Source organism: Homarus americanus, unplaced genomic scaffold (assembly GCF_018991925.1).
Source record: "Homarus americanus isolate GMGI-L3 unplaced genomic scaffold, GMGI_Hamer_2.0 scaffold24733, whole genome shotgun sequence".
In the NCBI taxonomy this organism is placed as follows: domain Eukaryota; kingdom Metazoa; phylum Arthropoda; class Malacostraca; order Decapoda; family Nephropidae; genus Homarus; species Homarus americanus.
Window position 1 is genome coordinate 19,691 of NW_024741752.1, and position 19,563 is coordinate 39,253.

At 44.4% G+C, this 19,563-nt stretch overlaps 1 protein-coding gene across 2 annotated transcripts; it reads left to right on the forward strand.

The window, feature by feature from the left end:
- The first annotated feature begins 202 nt into the window (after positions 1 to 202).
- LOC121876031 (putative surface-exposed virulence protein BigA) lies at positions 203 to 16,070 on the forward strand. Of its 2 annotated transcripts, none has more exons than XM_042380902.1 (3): positions 203 to 284; positions 12,820 to 12,962; positions 15,291 to 16,070. In XM_042380902.1, the coding sequence occupies exons 2-3, from the start codon at positions 12,956 to 12,958 to the stop codon at positions 15,836 to 15,838; spliced, it is 555 nt and encodes a 184-aa protein (XP_042236836.1). In that variant the 5' UTR covers positions 203 to 284; positions 12,820 to 12,955; the 3' UTR covers positions 15,839 to 16,070. The 2 variants fall into 2 exon arrangements, with proteins under 2 accessions (XP_042236836.1, XP_042236837.1); XM_042380903.1 differs by having other exon boundaries at positions 216 to 274.
- The last annotated feature ends 3,493 nt before the right edge of the window (positions 16,071 to 19,563 follow it).

The following is a 19,563-nucleotide window of genomic DNA, read 5'->3' on the forward strand; positions in this document are numbered from 1 at the left end:
TCCGCTGGAAAAACTCCTATCTACCCTCGCCAGTATCCACGCCAACATATGCTGTGGTCGCCGGGAATAGGTAAAACAGCCACGACAGCGTCCTGGCCAACAGTGACTAGGGTCGCGGAGAACAGCTATGTCAACCAGATCAAACCTGATCAAGTGGTAAAAGACGGAACAGGTGCGCAAATACCTGCGAGTGCCGCTCTCCCTGAATTCGTGTACAGTAGTTCCAAGAGCGATTCACAAAGATTCGCACGCAACTCGTGTTCCTAGGAGTTGGGTATGGAGGAGTATGTCTAGTAGAGTCTCATTTTAGTTTTAACACTGTTTATGAAAGTTATATTTATATTAATGTTTAAGCAAGCCAGCTAAGATCATTTTTAAATTACCAGTGGATATAAATTTGACATAAAAGTCTTTCAAAATCTGGGATTCGCCATCGGAATGCAGTAATAATTTATATTAATTAATAATTTGTATTATAATGGTGTGATATGTGCAACATACTAGTGAGCGGTACAGGATACCAGTGAACAGTACAGGGTATTAGCGAACGGTGCTGATGAACAGTGCAAGACCCAAATGAACGGTACTAGCAAACGGTGCAGGATACTAGTGAGCAAGCAGGATAATAGTAGACGGTGCAGGATACTAGTGAACAGTGCAAGATACTAATGAATGGTACTAGCGAACGGTGCAGGATACTAGTGAACAAGCAGGATAATGGTAAATGGTGCATGATACTAGTGAATGGTACTAGTGTAGGGTTGCCATACGTACCGTATTTTCCCGGACATGTCCTCCATTTAGGTCTCGAAATCTTCGTCCGGAAGTAATTTTTAAAATTCTTTAAAAGTCCGGAATTTCAGCTTCCATCATTTTCTCCACGGAAAAAAAAACATGAAACTGTGACGACGAGAGAGAGAGACTGTGAGAGAGGGGAGGTGGAAACCGTACAGATCTCGTTCAGTTTTCGTCAGCTGATAAGTCACGTGTACGCCTGTACGGTGTTGTCAACTTAGCTGCTAGCAATTTTTGGGCTAGCATGTAGTGTCATGTACTGCTTTTCCTTGTTCTTCAGCCACGCGCATTATTAAATTCGTTTTTGTATTTAGTGCTATTACAGCCATAAATGAAATGTTGAAAGTATACCATTTTTTTTCTTATGGCTTTTTTTTACACTGTAGCATTTGTTTTTCTTGACCTGCATTTAAGGCATTTTAGCAATTTTCAACCATAATCTTGATGTGCATGGGCACATCAAGTCGCACACACAGTGGGGGAAGAAGACTGCAGCTAAGGGAATGAAGATATTCAGCCATAAGCAAAGGTAATTTTTTTTATTATTTTTAAGATTTCTTTACCATGAATGTTGTATATTAGCGTACATTAAAAACACAATGCAATACAGTACACCGATACTGGTATATATATATATATATATATATATATATATATATATATATATATATATATATATATATATATATATATATATATATATATTAATGTTATGCAAATATGCAAAATTAATTGTCACGCTGCTTCAAGGTTACATAGCGCCAAAGTGTGTGCCGGGGGGGGATGTCGTCTGGAACGTCCTCTTTTTTTAATGTTCAGATATGGCAACCCTATACTAGTGAACAGTGCATGATACTAGTGAACGGTGCAGGATAATAGTGAATGGTACTAGTGAGCGATGCAGGATACTAGTGAATGGTAATATTAAATGGTACAGGATACTAGTGAACGGTAGTAGTGAATGGTGCAGGATATTAGTGAATGGTGCATGATACTATTGAACGGTGCATGATACTAGTAAACAGTGCAGGATACTAGTGAACGGTGCAGGATACTAGTGAACTTTGCTGCTATATGGCATCACGAAAATTGTGGCCAAGTCCCAGGTTGCTGATCAGTCTTTCTGCCTCATTTATACACAATTGCAGGGTCTCAATTGTTTCTCTTACTTGACAACACAACATACATACAGTATAACGTTTGTAGTGGACGTCTCCCCTACAAACTGCGTATCGCATTCCAATGTGCCGCCTTCCCTAGCAACCAACCAGATATTACCGTATCTTAGCAACGGAACCAGTCACCGGCGACTTTCTGGGTTTTCCCAACATGACTCATAGCGGCTGCTGCTGGGTATATAAGCTCTGTCTCTCCATTGAGATTCATTCTGACCATTCTTCTTGAACAAGCAACACCTCCTCCTCCAGCGCTGCCACCATTGTAGGGGTATCGAGATATTAATGTTGTCTAGCACTCAGGATGGAAGGAAACTCTAATGTGGTTTTCTTGTATAATATATAAGTTATATGATAGACAGTCTGGTGCTGGAGATGCCGTGTGGTGGGGAGCTGCTCAGTAGAAGGACTGCTGGTGGGTCGCCATGCTCACTGGCGGGAGCGAGGGCCGCCAGGCAGGCGAGGAGGAGCTAAGGCAGCCAGGCAGCGGCGGAGGAGGAGGTGTTGCTTGTTCAAGAAGAATCGTCAGAATGAATCTCAATGGAGAGACGGAGCTTATATACCCAGCAGCAGCCGCTATGAGTCATGTTGGGAAAACCCAGAAAGTCGCCGGTGACTGGTTCCGGTGCTAAGATACGGTAACATCTGGTTGGTTGCTAGGGAAGGCGGCACATTGGAATGCGATACGCAGTTTGTAGGGGAGACGTCCACTACACGTTTCTCACTATTGATTTATTTTTTATTTCTTTATAGTTCTTTATTATTATTATTACAGTGTTATTATTATTAATATTATCATTATTATTTTATTTACTATGAATAATTATTAAATTTTTGCCCCCAGGCCCCGATGTGGGTCAGTGACCTCTGCCCGGGTGGGTTAATCCCCATTAAAAAAAAAATAAATAAATAAAAAAAAATAAAAAGTGTCCAACTTATGTCAGACTGTCGTTGATCTGGCCGCGAAGTCCAGTGGCTGTTCCCCCTGAGCGTTCCCCCCTTCCAAACTGCGCGTATTTATATCTTTTACTTTTATCCTCTTCACCACTGATTGGCTCGTTAGCAGCTTGGGCGATTGGTCACATCTCTGTTACGCACTGTTGGCAAGTACTGGGCATGCACCGGATCCTAAATGTACCTAAACCCGCTCCAGTATTGGTCAAGTTTGGTCTTGAAAGAGCTCACACTCGGTGCCGTCACTACACTTTCTGGTAGATTCTTCCAAGAGTTTACAACTCTCACCCCCCAAAAAATTGCCCTCACAGTTTTATAAGTTATATAAATGATTTGGGATATATTCAGCCCGTAAATTTTGTTTTGGTATCATTTTTTTTTAACGGGGATTAGCCCACCCAGGCACAAGTCACTGACCCACATCGGGGCCTGGGGGAGGGCAGGCGAAAATATAATAATATTAACAATAAAAATAATGAAAATAAAAATAATAATAATAATAATAATAATAATAATAATAATAATAATAGTAATAATAATAATAATAATAATAATAATAATAATTATTATTATTATTATTATTATTATTATTATTATTATTATTATTATTATTATTATTACTGGTACTCATAGTGAATTAAATTCAAAATAAAAAAAAATGAAAATTAAATAATAATAATAATATTAATAATAATAATAATAATAATAATAATAATAATAATAATAATAATAATAAAGAAATACAAAAAAAGATCAAAAGTGAGAAACAATATACAGTACTGTAGGGTTTCGTGATATTATGTTGTCTAGCACTCAGGATGGGATTGATGGAAACTCTAGGTGGTGATTTTCTTATATAATATAAATTATATGAAAGACAGTCTGGTGCTGGAGATGCCGTGTGGTGAGGAGCTGCTCAGTAGACACGTTCGGTGAGTAGCGTGTTGAAGGAGGTAGATGTGCAGGAGCTTCGTTAGAGAAGATGTTGCCTGTTGCTGGCCTCCAGGTTGAATGAGAGTGGGACAGCGAGGAGCTTGCTTGGAGGAGGTGTTGCGTGTTCAGAAACCGAGAGCAGAATGAATCTCAATGGAAAGACAGAGCTTATATACACAGCCGCCAGAAGAAAACCGTGGGAAGTCGCCGGTTTCTCGACCCATTGCTAGGATATGGTAGCAGCTGGTGGCTGGTTGCTAGGATACTGTGGCATCTGGTGACGCCCCCCCCCCCCTGGGCCGCTCGTTTGGTTGCTAGGGAAGATGTAGCAGGTGGCTGGTTGCTAGAAGACGAAAGCAGGTGCTTTGCTGTTGTGAAGACGAGCAGGTGGCTGGTTGCTAGGGAAGACGAGTGGCTGGTTGCTAGGAAGATGTAGCAGGTGGCTGGTTGCTAGGGTCGTGTAGCAGGTGGCTGGGTTGCTAGGAAGATGTAGCAGGTGGCTGGGCTAAGGGAAGACGTAGCAGGTGGCTGGTTGCTAGGATACTGTGGCATTGGAATGCGGCTACGCAGTTGTAGGGGAGACGTCCACTACAATACTCCCCCTTCCCTTCAGGCGGTGTAGGAGACTTATTGTCTGCAAAGTTGCTTAGCACATGTGAGGCAGAACGGGCGGTGCATGCCTCATGTGAGACAACGGCGATGGCGTGGATGAGCCTGTCCCTGGATACAACTGTCAATACGCACTATCTATGGGAGGAGAGAGGGAGAAAAAGGGTGTGTGGAGGCGATGAATGTTGTGCTTCCCTCATGACAGGTACAGAGTCATCAGATGCACCTGCTGGGGTGTGTGGGCCTGGGTCAGGAGCAGGGGCTGCGTCAGCAGAAGCGGATTAGGGCTCGTGACAGCAGCTGGGTCCACGACAGCAGTAGGGTGCAGGACATTAGCAGGGAGTACCTGAGGGAGAAAAGAGGAGTGTGTGGGTCCGCACTCAGGAACAGAGGCCGCGTCAGGGGCGGCAGGGGTTACTGCTGGGCTGGGGTCGGCGTCTGAGGCAGGATGGGTGTGCTGGGGTCGTCAGATGCGCCTGCTGGGGTGTGTGGGCCTGGGTCAGGAGCAGGGGCTGCGTCAGCAGAAGCGGATGAGGGCTCGTGACAGCAGCTGGGTCCACGACAGCAGCAGGGTGCAGGACATTAGCAGGGAGTACCTGAGGGAGAAAAGAGGGGTGTGTGGGTCCGCACTCAGGAACAGAGGCCGCTTCAGGGGCGGCAGGGGGTACTGCTGGGCTGGGGTCAGCGTCTGAAGCAGGACAGGTATGCTGGGGTCGGTAGGACGTGGTGCTTGGGGCAGGAAGAGGAGCTGGTGTCTGCTTAGAGTAGCAGAGCTGCTTCTGTGTGGATAAGCCAGTCTTCCATGCTGCTTGAAGACTGGGAGCGTGATCAGTTTCTCCTCCATCCTGTGTGAGTGCGAATCTCCGGGAGTCACCATTTGTAGGGTTACGTGATATTATGTTGTCTAGCACTAAGGATGGATGGATGGAAACTCTAGGTGGTGGTTTTCTTATATAATATAAATTATATGAAAGACAGTCTGGTGCTGGAAATGCCGTGTGGTGAGGAGCTGCTCAGTAGACATGTTCGGTGAGTAGCGTGCTGAAGGGGGTAGATGTGCAGGAGCTTCGTTAGAGGAGATGTTGCCTGTTGCTGGCCTCTGAAGGAATGATGATGGATAAAGGAGGAGCTTGCTTGGAGGAAAAGGTGTGTCCAGAACCTGGAGAGCAGAACAATGAATCTCTTGGGCCTCTGAGAGACAGAGCTTATATACACAGCTGCCAGCAACCTGGAAATGTTGGTTTTCGGACCTGCTGTTAGACACGGTAGTAGCTGGTGGCTGGAAGCTGTTAGATACTGTAGAGCCCAAGACGTCCCTGGGCCTCTCATGCTTTGCTGCAGTAGAAGACGTAGCAGGTGGCTGGTTGCTAGGATACTGTGGCATTGGAATGTGGCTACGCAGTTGTAGGGGAGACGTCCACTACAGTACTGTACTGTATGTTGTGTTGTCAATAGTAAGTGAAACAAGTGAGATGAGGCAGAAAGTCAGATCAGCAACCTGGGACTTGGTCACAATTTTCGTGATGCCATATGGCAGCAGTGTCTACCATTAGACAACACATTATGCTTCCAATATCTTCCCAGGCGGTAGTACCTCCCTGTTTGGTAGCCGCTTACTACCTACAGTACTACCATAAAAAAACAAAGAAATTATGTGAAGACTTCATTTAAAAGCTTATTTCATCTTTGACGGACCTTTTAGGGTGAATATTTTAAATGTTCTAACATCCTTTCTGAAGTGCTAATGCCTTTTGAATTTTGATATTCCAGATATTTAACATTATTTTAGAGAATAATGGATCTGATTATTAATTGTGAACACATTGAATTTTAGTTTGAGTAAATGGACAGCTACATGAACATTTTCTATGAAACAATCAACAATTTGTAACTAAAGACAAGGGTGTGGCTTACGGGCAAGGTTAGCGTGGAAATAGCATACTGTATAGTGAACGGTGCAGGATACTAGTGAATTGTGCAACATACTGTACGGTTAAGTGTTGTTATGTTGTCTAGCACTCAGGATGGATGGATGGAAACTCTTAAGTCAGTGGTTCTTAACCTTTTTTGAGTCACGGACCCCTTTGGGAATCTGGTGAAAGCTATGGACCCCCCTCCCTAGAAAAATGCACATAAGCACATAAACACAACTTTGCATGCAATGAATATACTCTATTTTATTGAAAATTCATTGCCTCATACAGTGTATGACATACACAAAGTATGAATAAAGTAAACAATGTTAACAAAGAAATATGCTTCACACTTTTTTATGCAAAAATTAATGACCACTCCATACAAAAATGAAATACAATCATCTTGTGCAAATTAAACAAAACAAAACTTTAATTCTGCTCAAAAGTTCATTTCAATGAGAAGGTTGTTGTTGTTTGGCTTGAAGATAAATGTTAAATTTTTATCTGACCTTCACGGACCCCCTGAAGCCCATCCATGGACCCCAGGTTAAGAACCCCTGCCCTAAGTGGTGGCTTTCTTATATAAAATATATTATATGAAAGACAGTCTGGTGCTGGAGATGCCGTGTGGTGAGGAGCTGCTCAGTAGACACGTTCGGTGAGTAGCGTGTTGAAGGAGGTAGATGTGCAGGAGCTTCGTTAGAGAAGATGTTGCCTGTTGCTGGCCTCCAGGTTGAATGAGAGCGGGACAGCGAGGAGCTTGCTTGGAGGAGGTGTTGCGTGTTCAGAAACCGAGAGCAGAATGAATCTCAATGGAGAGACAGAGCTTATATACACAGCCGCCGGAAGTAAACCGTGGGAAATCGCCGGTTTCTCGACCCGTTGCTAGGACACGGTAGCAGCTGGTGGCTGGTTGCTAGGATACTGTGGCATCTGGTGACGTCCCCCCCTGGGCCGCTCGTTTGGTTGCTAGGGAAGACGTAGCAGGTGGCTGGTTGCTAGGATACTGTGGCATTGGAATGTGGCTACGCAGTTGTAGGGGAGACGTCCACTACAGTACTGTACTGTATGTTGTGTTGTCAATAGTAAGTGAAACAAGTGAGATGAGGCAGAAAGTCAGATCAGCAACCTGGGACTTGGTCACAATTTTCGTGATGCCATATGGCAGCAGTGTCTACCATTAGACAACACATTATGCTTCCAATATCTTCCCAGGCGGTAGTACCTCCCTGTTTGGTAGCCGCTTACTACCTACAGTACTACCATAAAAAAACAAAGAAATTATGTGAAGACTTCATTTAAAAGCTTATTTCATCTTTGACGGACCTTTTAGGGTGAATATTTTAAATGTTCTAACATCCTTTCTGAAGTGCTAATGCCTTTTGAATTTTGATATTCCAGATATTTAACATTATTTTAGAGAATAATGGATCTGATTATTAATTGTGAACACATTGAATTTTAGCTTGGAGTAAAAATGGACAGGCTACATGAATATTTTCTATGAAATAATCAAATTATTTGTAACTAAAGACAAGGGTGTGGCTTACGGGCAAGGTTAGCGTGGAAATAGCATACTGTATAGTGAACGGTGCAGGATACTAGTGAATTGTGCAACATACTGTACGGTTAAGTGTTGTTATGTTGTCTAGCACTCAGGATGGATGGATGGAAACTCTTAAGTCAGTGGTTCTTAACCTTTTTTGAGTCACGGACCCCTTTGGGAATCTGGTGAAAGCTATGGACCCCCCTCCCTAGAAAAATGCACATAAGCACAAAAACACAACTTTGCATGCAATGAATATACTCTATTTTATTGAAAATTCATTGCCTCATACAGTGTATGACATACACAAAGTATGAATAAAGTAAACAATCTTAACAAAGAAATATGCTTCACACTTTTTTATGCAAAAATTAATGACCACTCCATACAAAAATGAAATACAATCATCTTGTGCAAATTAAACAAAACAAAACTTTAATTCCGCTCAAAAGTTCATTTCAATGAGAAGGTTGTTGTTTGGCTTGAAGATAAATGTTAAATTTTTATCTGACCTTCACGGACCCCCTGAAGCCCATCCATGGACCCCAGGTTAAGAACCCTTGCCCTAAGTGGTGGCTTTCTTATATAAAATATATTATATACAAGACAGTCTGGTGCTGGAGATGCCGTGTGGTGAGGAGCTGCTCAGTAGACACGTTCGGTGAGTAGCGTGTTGAAGGAGGTAGATGTGCAGGAGCTTCGTTAGAGAAGATGTTGCCTGTTGCTGGCCTCCAGGTTGAATGAGAGCGGGACAGCGAGGAGCTTGCTTGGAGGAGGTGTTGCGTGTTCAGAAACCGAGAGCAGAATGAATCTCAATGGAGAGACAGAGCTTATATACACAGCCGCCGGAAGTAAACCGTGGGAAATCGCCGGTTTCTCGACCCGTTGCTAGGACACGGTAGCAGCTGGTGGCTGGTTGCTAGGATACTGTGGCATCTGGTGACGTCCCCCCCTGGGCCGCTCGTTTGGTTGCTAGGGAAGACGTAGCAGGTGGCTGGTTGCTAGGATACTGTGGCATTGGAATGTGGCTACGCAGTTGTAGGGGAGACGTCCACTACAGTACTGTACTGTATGTTGTGTTGTCAATAGTAAGTGAAACAAGTGAGATGAGGCAGAAAGTCAGATCAGCAACCTGGGACTTGGTCACAATTTTCGTGATGCCATATGGCAGCAGTGTCTACCATTAGACAACACATTATGCTTCCAATATCTTCCCAGGCGGTAGTACCTCCCTGTTTGGTAGCCGCTTACTACCTACAGTACTACCATAAAAAAACAAAGAAATTATGTGAAGACTTCATTTAAAAGCTTATTTCATCTTTGACGGACCTTTTAGGGTGAATATTTTAAATGTTCTAACATCCTTTCTGAAGTGCTAATGCCTTTTGAATTTTGATATTCCAGATATTTAACATTATTTTAGAGAATAATGGATCTGATTATTAATTGTGAACACATTGAATTTTAGTTTGAGTAAATGGACAGCTACATGAACATTTTCTATGAAACAATCAACTATTTGTAACTAAAGACAAGGGTGTGGCTTACGGGCAAGGTTAGCGTGGAAATAGCATACTGTATAGTGAACGGTGCAGGATACTAGTGAATTGTGCAACATACTGTACGGTTAAGTGTTGTTATGTTGTCTAGCACTCAGGATGGATGGATGGAAACTCTTAAGTCAGTGGTTCTTAACCTTTTTTGAGTCACGGACCCCTTTGGGAATCTGGTGAAAGCTATGGACCCCCCTCCCTAGAAAAATGCACATAAGCACAAAAACACAACTTTGCATGCAATGAATATACTCTATTTTATTGAAAATTCATTGCCTCATACAGTGTATGACATACACAAAGTATGAATAAAGTAAACAATCTTAACAAAGAAATATGCTTCACACTTTTTTATGCAAAAATTAATGACCACTCCATACAAAAATGAAATACAATCATCTTGTGCAAATTAAACAAAACAAAACTTTAATTCCGCTCAAAAGTTCATTTCAATGAGAAGGTTGTTGTTTGGCTTGAAGATAAATGTTAAATTTTTATCTGACCTTCACGGACCCCCTGAAGCCCATCCATGGACCCCAGGTTAAGAACCCTTGCCCTAAGTGGTGGCTTTCTTATATAAAATATATTATATACAAGACAGTCTGGTGCTGGAGATGCCGTGTGGTGAGGAGCTGCTCAGAAGACACGTTCGGTGAGTAGCATGTTTTAGGAGGTAGATGTGCAGGAGCTTCGTTAGAGGGGATGTTGCATGTTGCTGGCCTCCAGGTTGAATGAGAGCTGGACAGCAAGGAGCTTGCTTGGAGGAGGTGTCGCGTGTTCAGGAACTTAGAGAAGAATGAATCTCAATGGAGAGATTGCGAGCTTATATACACAGCAGCCGGAAGTAACCCTGTGGGAACTCGCCGGTTTCTTGACTCCGTTGCTAGGGAAGACGTAGCAGCTGGTGACCCCCCCCCCTCTGAGCAGTTGGCTGGTTGCTAGGATACTGTCGCAATGGAATGCGGATGTAGTTGTAGGGGAGAGATCCACTACAATACTCCCCCTCCCCTCCAGGCGCTGCAGGAGACTTGTTGTCAGCAGGGTTGTATCTCACATGTGAGACATAACAGGCAGGGGTGTGGATCAGTCGGCCGCTGCGGAGACGACTCTGTCTGGAGGCACGAGATCTGTGGGAGAAGCAGAGGGAGAAGGAGGGTTGTGGATAGGAGAAGGTTGTACTGGCGAGGGATGTGGTGCTTCTATCGCCGCAGGTGGAGGGGGGCCAGGTGGGGTATCTGGGTCATTAGGGCCGGCTGCGGGGTTGTCAGGAGCAGTAGGTACCTGAGGATGAAAAGAGGGTATGCAGAAATGTTGTGGGCGAGGTGGTGTTCCAAGTGGCAATGGTGGGTAGACTGGTGGAGGAGGTGTTGGATAAATGTGTTCAGGGCGGTGGGAAGGCTGGCGTAGGGCAGTAGCCTTGAATGCAGAAACCGCTTGATGTAGTGTTTGTAGTAGGTCGTGACGGGCAGCAGGAGTGAAGTGGTCAAGATCAGAAGTAAGGCGTGTGATGTGCTGCTTGATAGTGGCGGAGGTTATGGCGCCTACCAGTCTCCGTCGCTGTTGCTTCGCCGTGTAGTTGCAGGGAGCCTCACAATGTCTAGCTTTAGTGCCAAAACGTTGATGGTACCAACAGAAGGTAGGTACATTGTGCTGGGGTCTGGGGCAGGACAGGGGTGTTGGGGTTGATAGGACACAGTGCGTGGGGCAGGAACAGGAGAAGCAGGCATGGAGGAGCAGAGCTGTCAATGGTGTCCATCCTGCGGTTCAAAGTTTGCAACAGGTCCCTAATGTCTTGCTTGTCTGGTGGAATGCTACTTCTCTGAGGAGCGTTGATCAGGTAGACGAAACCGGGGCTAAGTGGAGATGTGACCACTGAGTGGTTTGCGGCCGCATGGCACACAGCAGTGTATTCATTGAATATTCTATCTGCCGCGGTTGTGTAAAGTTCAGGTGTCGACGAGTAATCTACTGTGGACAGGGTGATACGTACTTGTGTGGGGAGCTTTTGTGCGTGAAGCTGGCGCAGGATAGGTTCGGGAAGTCTGTCTGCATGCCGGGAGTTCAGCCTACACATCTCCTCCCACAGAAGTCCCGGAGTTGAGTTTCCAAGGGAGATAGAAGATAGGTTCTGCAGGAGACTGGGGCAGGTCCGTCGGTAATGCGTTTTTAAGGCGTCCCGCAGGGTGGCGAATTTGTTGTTCTCTGGAGGGTTGGAAGTAGTCCATGATACATGCGTGGCGACTTCCGTGGGTAAGGAGGAGAGCAGGGCACCGTACTTTTGCTCGTCAGTAGCTTGTGAGCTGATGAGGATTGCTTCCACATGATCTAACCAGTCCTCGACGTTGTGGTTGAAAGTCGGTAGAGAGATCCGTCCGTCCTCCATCCTGTGTGAGTGCGTTTTTCCGGGGGTCACCATTTGTAGGGTTACGTGTTATTATGTTGTCTATCACTCAGGATGGATGGATGGAAACTCTAAGTGGTGGTTTTCTCATAAAAAATATATTATATACAAGACAGTCTGGTGCTGGAGATGCCGTGTGGTGAGTAGCTGCTCAGAAGACACGTTCGGTGAGTAGCGTGTTTCAGGAGGTAGAGGTGCAGGAGCTTCGTTAGACGGGATGTTGCATGTTGCCGGCCTCCAGGTTGAATGAGAGCTGGACAGCGAGGAGCTTGCTTGGAGGAGGTGTTGCGCGTTCAGGAACTTAGAGAAGAATGAATTTCAATGGAGAGACTGCGAGCTTATATACACAGCAGCCGGAAGTAAACCCGTGGGAACTAGCCGGTTTCTTGAATCCGTTGCTAGGGTAGACGTAGCAGATGGTGACCCCACCCCCCTCTGAGCAGTTGGCTGGTTGCTAGGATACTGTCACATTGGAATGCGGATGTAGTTGTAGGGGAGAGATCCACTACAATACTAGTGAACGGTTCAACATACTAGTGAATGGTGTATGATACTAGAGAATAGTGCAACATACTAGTGAACGGTGCATGATACTAGTAAACAGTGCAGGATATTAGTGATCGATGCTGGATACTAGTGAACAGTGCAGGATACTAGTGGACAGTGCAGGATACTTGTGAACGGTACAGGATACTTGTGAATGGTGCAGGTTACTAGTGGCACTAATTCTGCATGATTCATACAGGCCACTAGTGGAGATTACAGAGCCTAGTTAAGCATTGTATGTCCTTGAAAACAGGCATGTTCTTAGGTACAGCTTGTATCATCTCCCACACAAATTGTGTGCGAGATGACACATGCTGTGTGGATGCCTCACTCATCTCATTTGAAGCAATTTATCTACATTTTTACTACCCTCTTTCTGTCTTCCTTTCAGGTGAATATTGAACCAGTTTTCTGGTAAAAACTGGTTCGAAAAGTTTCTTGGGGAATCAAAAGAAGCGAATCAGCTAAAGCAAAAACAACGACTAAATAAGTGATTTCCTGATATCACATCACTGAAACCACAAGAGATGAAAAGTAAGATGCCTTAACTATTTCCTCATTATATATACATACTGTATATATATATATATATATATATATATATATATATATATATATATATATATATATATATATATATATATATATATATATATATATATATATATATATATATATATATATATTAACTCTCCTCCTTTAGTCGACAATCTTTCTTCCCTTTCTCTTTTTTTAGGTATTTTAACGGGCTATGTTTGGTTGATTTGACATCCTGTGTACCGCCGGCAAGACTGTGGGATCGTAACACACGTCTTGCCCGTGGTGCCCACTGTTTCTCTGTGGATGTCGGTCACAGTACCTCACACTAGAATAACTGTGGAATGCTTGTAGCGTTTACTTGTAGGCTATGTAGGAAATCTCGCACTAAGGATGGAGGTGAGAAGGGAACCTCACAATGGCGTTTTTTATAAAATATATTATATGTACAATGCAGTGCTAGGGAGTTGCCTTGTTCGTTCATGTTAGGAATAATAATCATCCCATTGCTTGGGAAAAAAGCTTAGAAGTATTTAAACCATCTTGTGTCACAGAAAGACTTCTGGTTGAAGCTAGTTTGATTAAGGAATTAAAATCAATAAACCTTAGTGATGGTCAGTTCAAAACTGATAATATGTTACATAAATTTGTTTGTCAGTGGCCCAAGGTTAAAAATGCTTTGAAAACCTTTGATCTAGATGTATGATAGTTATTTAGTGGGTCCCTTATTTTTGACCTGACCTGACTAGTCACGTCACCCCCCTTCTCTTAAGCTCCTCTACGTGTGGTGTTGGTGTGGGGATTAGTGGATGACATCATTATGACCTAACCTCATGTTTTTAAGGTCACCCTGTATATTTAAGCCTCTCTCTGTCCATGTAATCCAGTTGCTTCTGAAGATGTCTTGAATAAAGACGAAAGCTAAGGTGCTCCGTTGTTTCCCTTTTCCCGTGTGATTTTATCAAGATTAATCTTATCCATGTTTTCATTGTGGATCTACATGAAATATATATATATATATATATATATATATATATATATATATATATATATATATATATATATATATATATATATATATATATATATATACACAGTATATATATATATTTACACAGTGGTCCCTCTGTTAAAGAACGGTTCGGTTAACAAAATTTCAGTTAACAAATTACCTTTCATAAGAATCTTCAATTCGGTTAACAAACAAAAATTTGATTAACGAAATCCTTACGAGCATCACGTTTTGTTGTGAGCATCATCTGATCAGCTGATGGGCTAGTCTGCCAATTCAGTAATCTGTTCTGTGTTTACATTTGTTTCCAGTGGAGTAAATATCAATAAAGTTGTGCTCTTCAATATTTTTGCATTTTTTATATTAAAATTATTAATCATTTTAACATTTATTTAACATAATGATAATATATGCAGTACAGGGAACTAGTTTTTTGTGCGCCCATCAGCAGCTCGACTCAGCCGCAAGGTGTCAGTTGGGCTCTGTTGATAGTGGAGTGAGCATCTATTTTGATGGTGTTTTGAATATTTTAGCATTTTACATTAAAATTATTGGTCATTCTCAGATTTAGGTAACATATTGATAATATATAGTGCAGTGCAGTGTTGATTTAAAGAAAATAATCTTGAATTACACCTAGTGAACTCAAAATTTTATTTGTGAAATTACTGCATCAAGCATGGGTCCCCTGAAAGGTGATTTCTCCTCCATCCCCACTTCCTTCTCTTCTCCCTTCTCCTCCACCCCCACTTCTAATTCCCATCATCATCATCAACCAGGAACCTTCTACATACACACCTCAAAGTAAGTGTACTTTACTGCAATTTTTTTTTTACATTGTATGCACTTTTCTGTGAGCTGGAACCAAATACCCAATATCCCATTGAAACAATGGATTCGGTTAACGAAAATTTCGGTTAACGAACAACCTTCTGAAACGAATTGTGTTCGTTAACTGAGGGACCACTGTATATATATATATATATATATATATATATATATATATATATATATATATATATATATATATAATATGTACTCAAGTTTATTTTCACCAGCTCTTACTGTGACAGAGATTACAGTATGTATTACAGTATTAGATTGGTATGTGTATACTCTGGGTAATATTATAATTTATTGGTTTTGTACAAGCACCAAATTGTTAAATCAAGTTACACTGTAGTGAATTATCCCCTACAGTGTGTGTGTGAGAGAGAGAGAGAGAGAGAGAGAGAGAGAGAGAGAGAGAGAGAGAGAGAGAGAGACCCCTACATTTTTATTATGTTAAAGTAAGAGCTTTTTTCCTCTATCAGCTTACTTCTGGTGTTCACTCCTGGTGGTGCAGGCGTTTGTGTTCATGCTGTTGGTTGTGATCTTCTTCTTCAGCCACACACCTTCAACCACCACTCTGCCTCCGATCCACATCCCTCTATGGCAGGTTCAGGAGCTGTTAAGATACCAAGGGCGACCCCTCAAGATTGGCAGCAGTGGCCAGTTAGAGGTTCTCCCAGACCGCCCTGAAGGAGGTACCACGTCCGATGACCCCAAAGTTATTGTTGATGACGAAGCCAGTGATTTTGTCATTAAAGGAGGTGACGTGATCAGTCCTCGTGATGGTGAGGGAGGTGATGTTATCAGTCCTAGTGACAGTAAGGGAGGTGACATGATCAGTCCTCGTGACAGTGGAGGAGGTGATGTGAACACTGGTCATGACGATGGAAATGATGCAAATACTGTTCAAGGTGACGAGGAAGTAAACACCAACATTGATCATGACAACGAGGAAGAACAGGTAATCAGTGTTTATGACAACTTAGGTGGTGACAGGAGTAAGTACAGTACAATGAAATATTGGTGGTGAGATACTGAATATGAAGATTAGAGACGAAATGAGTGGTGATTGAGGTGGTTAGGTGAGTGGTGACTGAAGGTGGCAAGGAAAGTGGTGACAGGTAGTGAGGTGAGTAGTAACTGAGGTGGTAAAAGGGATGACTGAGATGGTGAGGTAAGTGGTGACTGAAGGTGGCAAGGTAAGTTTTTTTTTTTACGGGGATTAGCCCACCCGAGCGCAGGTCACTGACCCACATTAGGGCCTGGGGGGCGATGATGATGATGATGATGATGATAATAATAATAATAATAATAATAATAGTAATAATAAAAATTAATAATAATAATAATAATTAATAATAATAATAATAATTAATAATAATAATAATAATTAATAATAATTAATAATAATAATAATAATAATAATAATAATAATGTAGGGTATCGAAGTATTAATGTCGTCAAGCACTCAGGATGGAAGGAAACTCTAATGTGGTTTTCTTGTATAATATAAAAGTTATATGATAGACAGTCTGGTGCTGGAGGTGCTGTGTGGTGAGGAGCTGGTCAATAGAGACGTTTGGTGAGTAGCTTGGTGAAGGAGGTAGATGTGCAGGAGCTTCGTTAGAGAAGATGTTGCCTGTTGCTGGCCTCCTGATTGAATGAATGCTGGACAGCTAGGAGCTTGCTGGAGGAGATGTTGCTTGTTCAGGAAAATGGGCAGAATGAATCTCAATGGAGAGACAGAGCTTATATACACCCAGCAGCGGCCGCCAGTCCTCTATGAGTCATGTTGGGAAAACCCGAGAAGTAGCCGGTGACTAGTTCCGTTGCTAAGATACGGCGGGCATTGGAATGCGGATACGCTTGGTTGCTAGGGAAGACGGTAGCAGGTGGTGTGCAGCTACGCAGTTTGTAGAGACGTCCACTACAATACTCCCCCTCCCCTCCCGGCGCGGCGGGAGGCTGGATGTTGTCCGGGTTGTGTCCCACACATAACACATACCGGGCAGGTGTATGTACGACTCGACCGCTACGTGTAACAACTCCATCCAGTGACACAAAACCTGTGGGAGAATTAGGAGGAGAAAGAGGGTTTGGGATTAGAGGAGGTTGTACAAGCAATGGTTGTTGTGCTCCTGCTGCTGCAGGGGCTGCATCAGGAGGAGGGTCCATGGCAGGAGCAGGTTCTATGATAGAAGGGAGATCTATTACAGGTTCAGGTTCTATGACAGGAGGAGGGTCTATGACAGGAGCAGGTTCTATGATAGAAGGGAGGTTTATTACAGGTGCAGGTTCTATGACAGGAGCAGGTTGTACATGAGGGTGAAGAGGGTGCCCAGAAATGTCGTGGGCGTGGTGTTGCTGCCGGTGGTAACTGCAGGTGGACTGGTGCAGGCGTAGTTTGATGATGGTGCTGCTGGGCTGGGGGCCCGACGGGTAAGGCGGCCGGTTTGACTCGGTCTATGCTGACGGTGTCATGTCTGCCATTCCGGATAATTGTCAGGAACTTTGCCGAACGGGTAACCACCTGGAAGGGTCCATCGTAGGGGCGTTGTAATGGGTTGCGGTGAGCATCATGCCTGACGAAAACATACTCGGCTGTAAGTAGTGCAGGAGGGATGTGTTCAGGGCGCCGAGTAGGCTGGCGTGGAGCAGTAGCTCTGAATGCAGAAACTGCTTGTCGTAGCTTTTGGAGTAAGTCGTGACGAACGGCTGGAGTGGTTTGGTTGGGATCAGGAGGGAGTGAGAAATCCCTGGGTAGCCGAAGGGGCTCGCCTAGTGTCAGATCTGCTGGGCTACAGTCCATATCCTCCTTGTGTGACGCACGGATGCCGAGGAGCACTAAGGGAAGCGCATCAGTCCAGCTGTAAGGGTCGTGCTGTGCCTTGAGTGCGTCCTTCAGCTGCCGGTGAAAACGTTCTCCCATGCCGTTGGCTTGAGGGTGGTATGCTGTAGTGCGTTGTCTAGACGTGCCGAGGAACTGTAGGAGGTGCTGCCAGAGTTGTGACTCAAACTGTACTCCTCGGTCAGTGATTACGGTTGCAGGGGGGCCAAAACGGGAAACCCAACCAGACATGAAGGCGTGGACAGTAGTCTCTGCTGTAGCGTTGGGCATGGGAATTGCTTCTGTCCACCTTGTGAAACGGTCGATGCAGGTGAAGATGTAGGTGCTACCGTAGGATGATGGTAGAGGTCCCACGATGTCGAGGTGTACTACTTGAAAACGTCCTTTGGGAATAGGAAAGGCTTGTAAGGGGGCCCGTATGTGACGATGTATTTTGGAGGACTGGCAGGCCAGGCACTGGGCAGCCCATTTCTTAGTATCAGACTTGATGCCGGGCCAGACGACACGTTGCGTGAGGAGGCGCTGGGAGGCCCGCACACCCGGGTGGCTGAGACCATGGATGCGGTCGAAAACAGCGCGGCGGTGGACGTGAGGCACGAATGGTCTAGGCTGTCCACAGGATACGTCGCACCACAATTTAATCTTTGTGCCAGGAACAGGGAGTTCTTGGAGTATGAGGCCTGAGGGGGATGTCTTGTATGCTGCCAGGTCTTCGTCTTTCTCTTGAGCCGCGGCTAGCTGCCCATAATCAATGGGTGGAGATGAGGGAAGAATGGTGGATATACAACGAGAGAGGGCGTCGGCGATCTCGTTGTGGCTGCCTTTAATGTGTTGGACGTCGCTGGAGAACTCCGAGATGTAAGCCAAGTGGCGCAGGACACGAGGTGTATGTGATTGGGAAGCTGAAGCGAAGGCGTGGACGAGGGGCTTGTGATCAGTGAAGATGGTGAACTGACGGGCCTCGAGGAAGTACTGGAAATGTCTGACAGCCAAGTATATGGCCAGGAGTTCTCGATCAAAAGCGCTGTACTTGAGGTGTGGTGGTTGAAGCCGTTGTGAGAAGAAAGCAACGGGCATGAAAATTCCGTTGATCTCCTGCTGTAAGACGGTGCCCACTGCAATAGAAGAAGCGTCTGTTGTGAGAGTGGTCCGGGCGTTAGGTGCGGGGTGGGCCAGGAGGGTGAGGCATGTAATGTGCTGTTTGATAGTGGTGAATGCCGTAGTAGCCTCTTGAGTCCACATGAGAGACTTGTGAGACTTCTTTGGGCGTCCCTTGAGAAGGTCGTGTAGGGGGCTAGGACGGTGGCAGCTTTGTCAATGAAGCGGTGGTAGTAGTTGACTAAACCCAGGAATTCTCGGAGTTTCTTCGCCGTTTCAGGTTTGGGGAACTCCCTAATCGCGGTTATCTTCTGTGGTAGGGTTGTATGCCACTGGACGAGACTCTGTGACCGAGGAAATCGATGGCCGAGGTTCCAAAGACGCACTTAGCAGGATGAACTTTCATGTTGTTGTTCTGCAGGCGTTAGAGAAGGAGTTGTAGGTGGTGGCGGTGCTCGGCAGGCGTCGAAGATGCGACGAGGATGTCGTCAATGTAGACGGTGACAAAATCGAGGTCGCGAAGCATATGGTCCATGAACCTCTGGAAAGTCTGTGCTGCATTGCGTAAGCCAAAACTCATGAAAGTGTACTCGAAGAGTCCGAATGGAGTGGTGATGGCTGTCTTCTGGGTATCTGCCGGTGCTACTGGGATCTGGTGGAAAGCACGCTCCAAGTCGATCTTCGAGAAGATAGTCTTGCCATGAAGTTTGTGGTGAAAGTCCTGGACATGCGGAATAGGGTACCTGTCAGGTTTGGTGACGAGATTCAGGGCTCTGTAGTCGCCACACACCCTCCACTCGCCAGGTGTT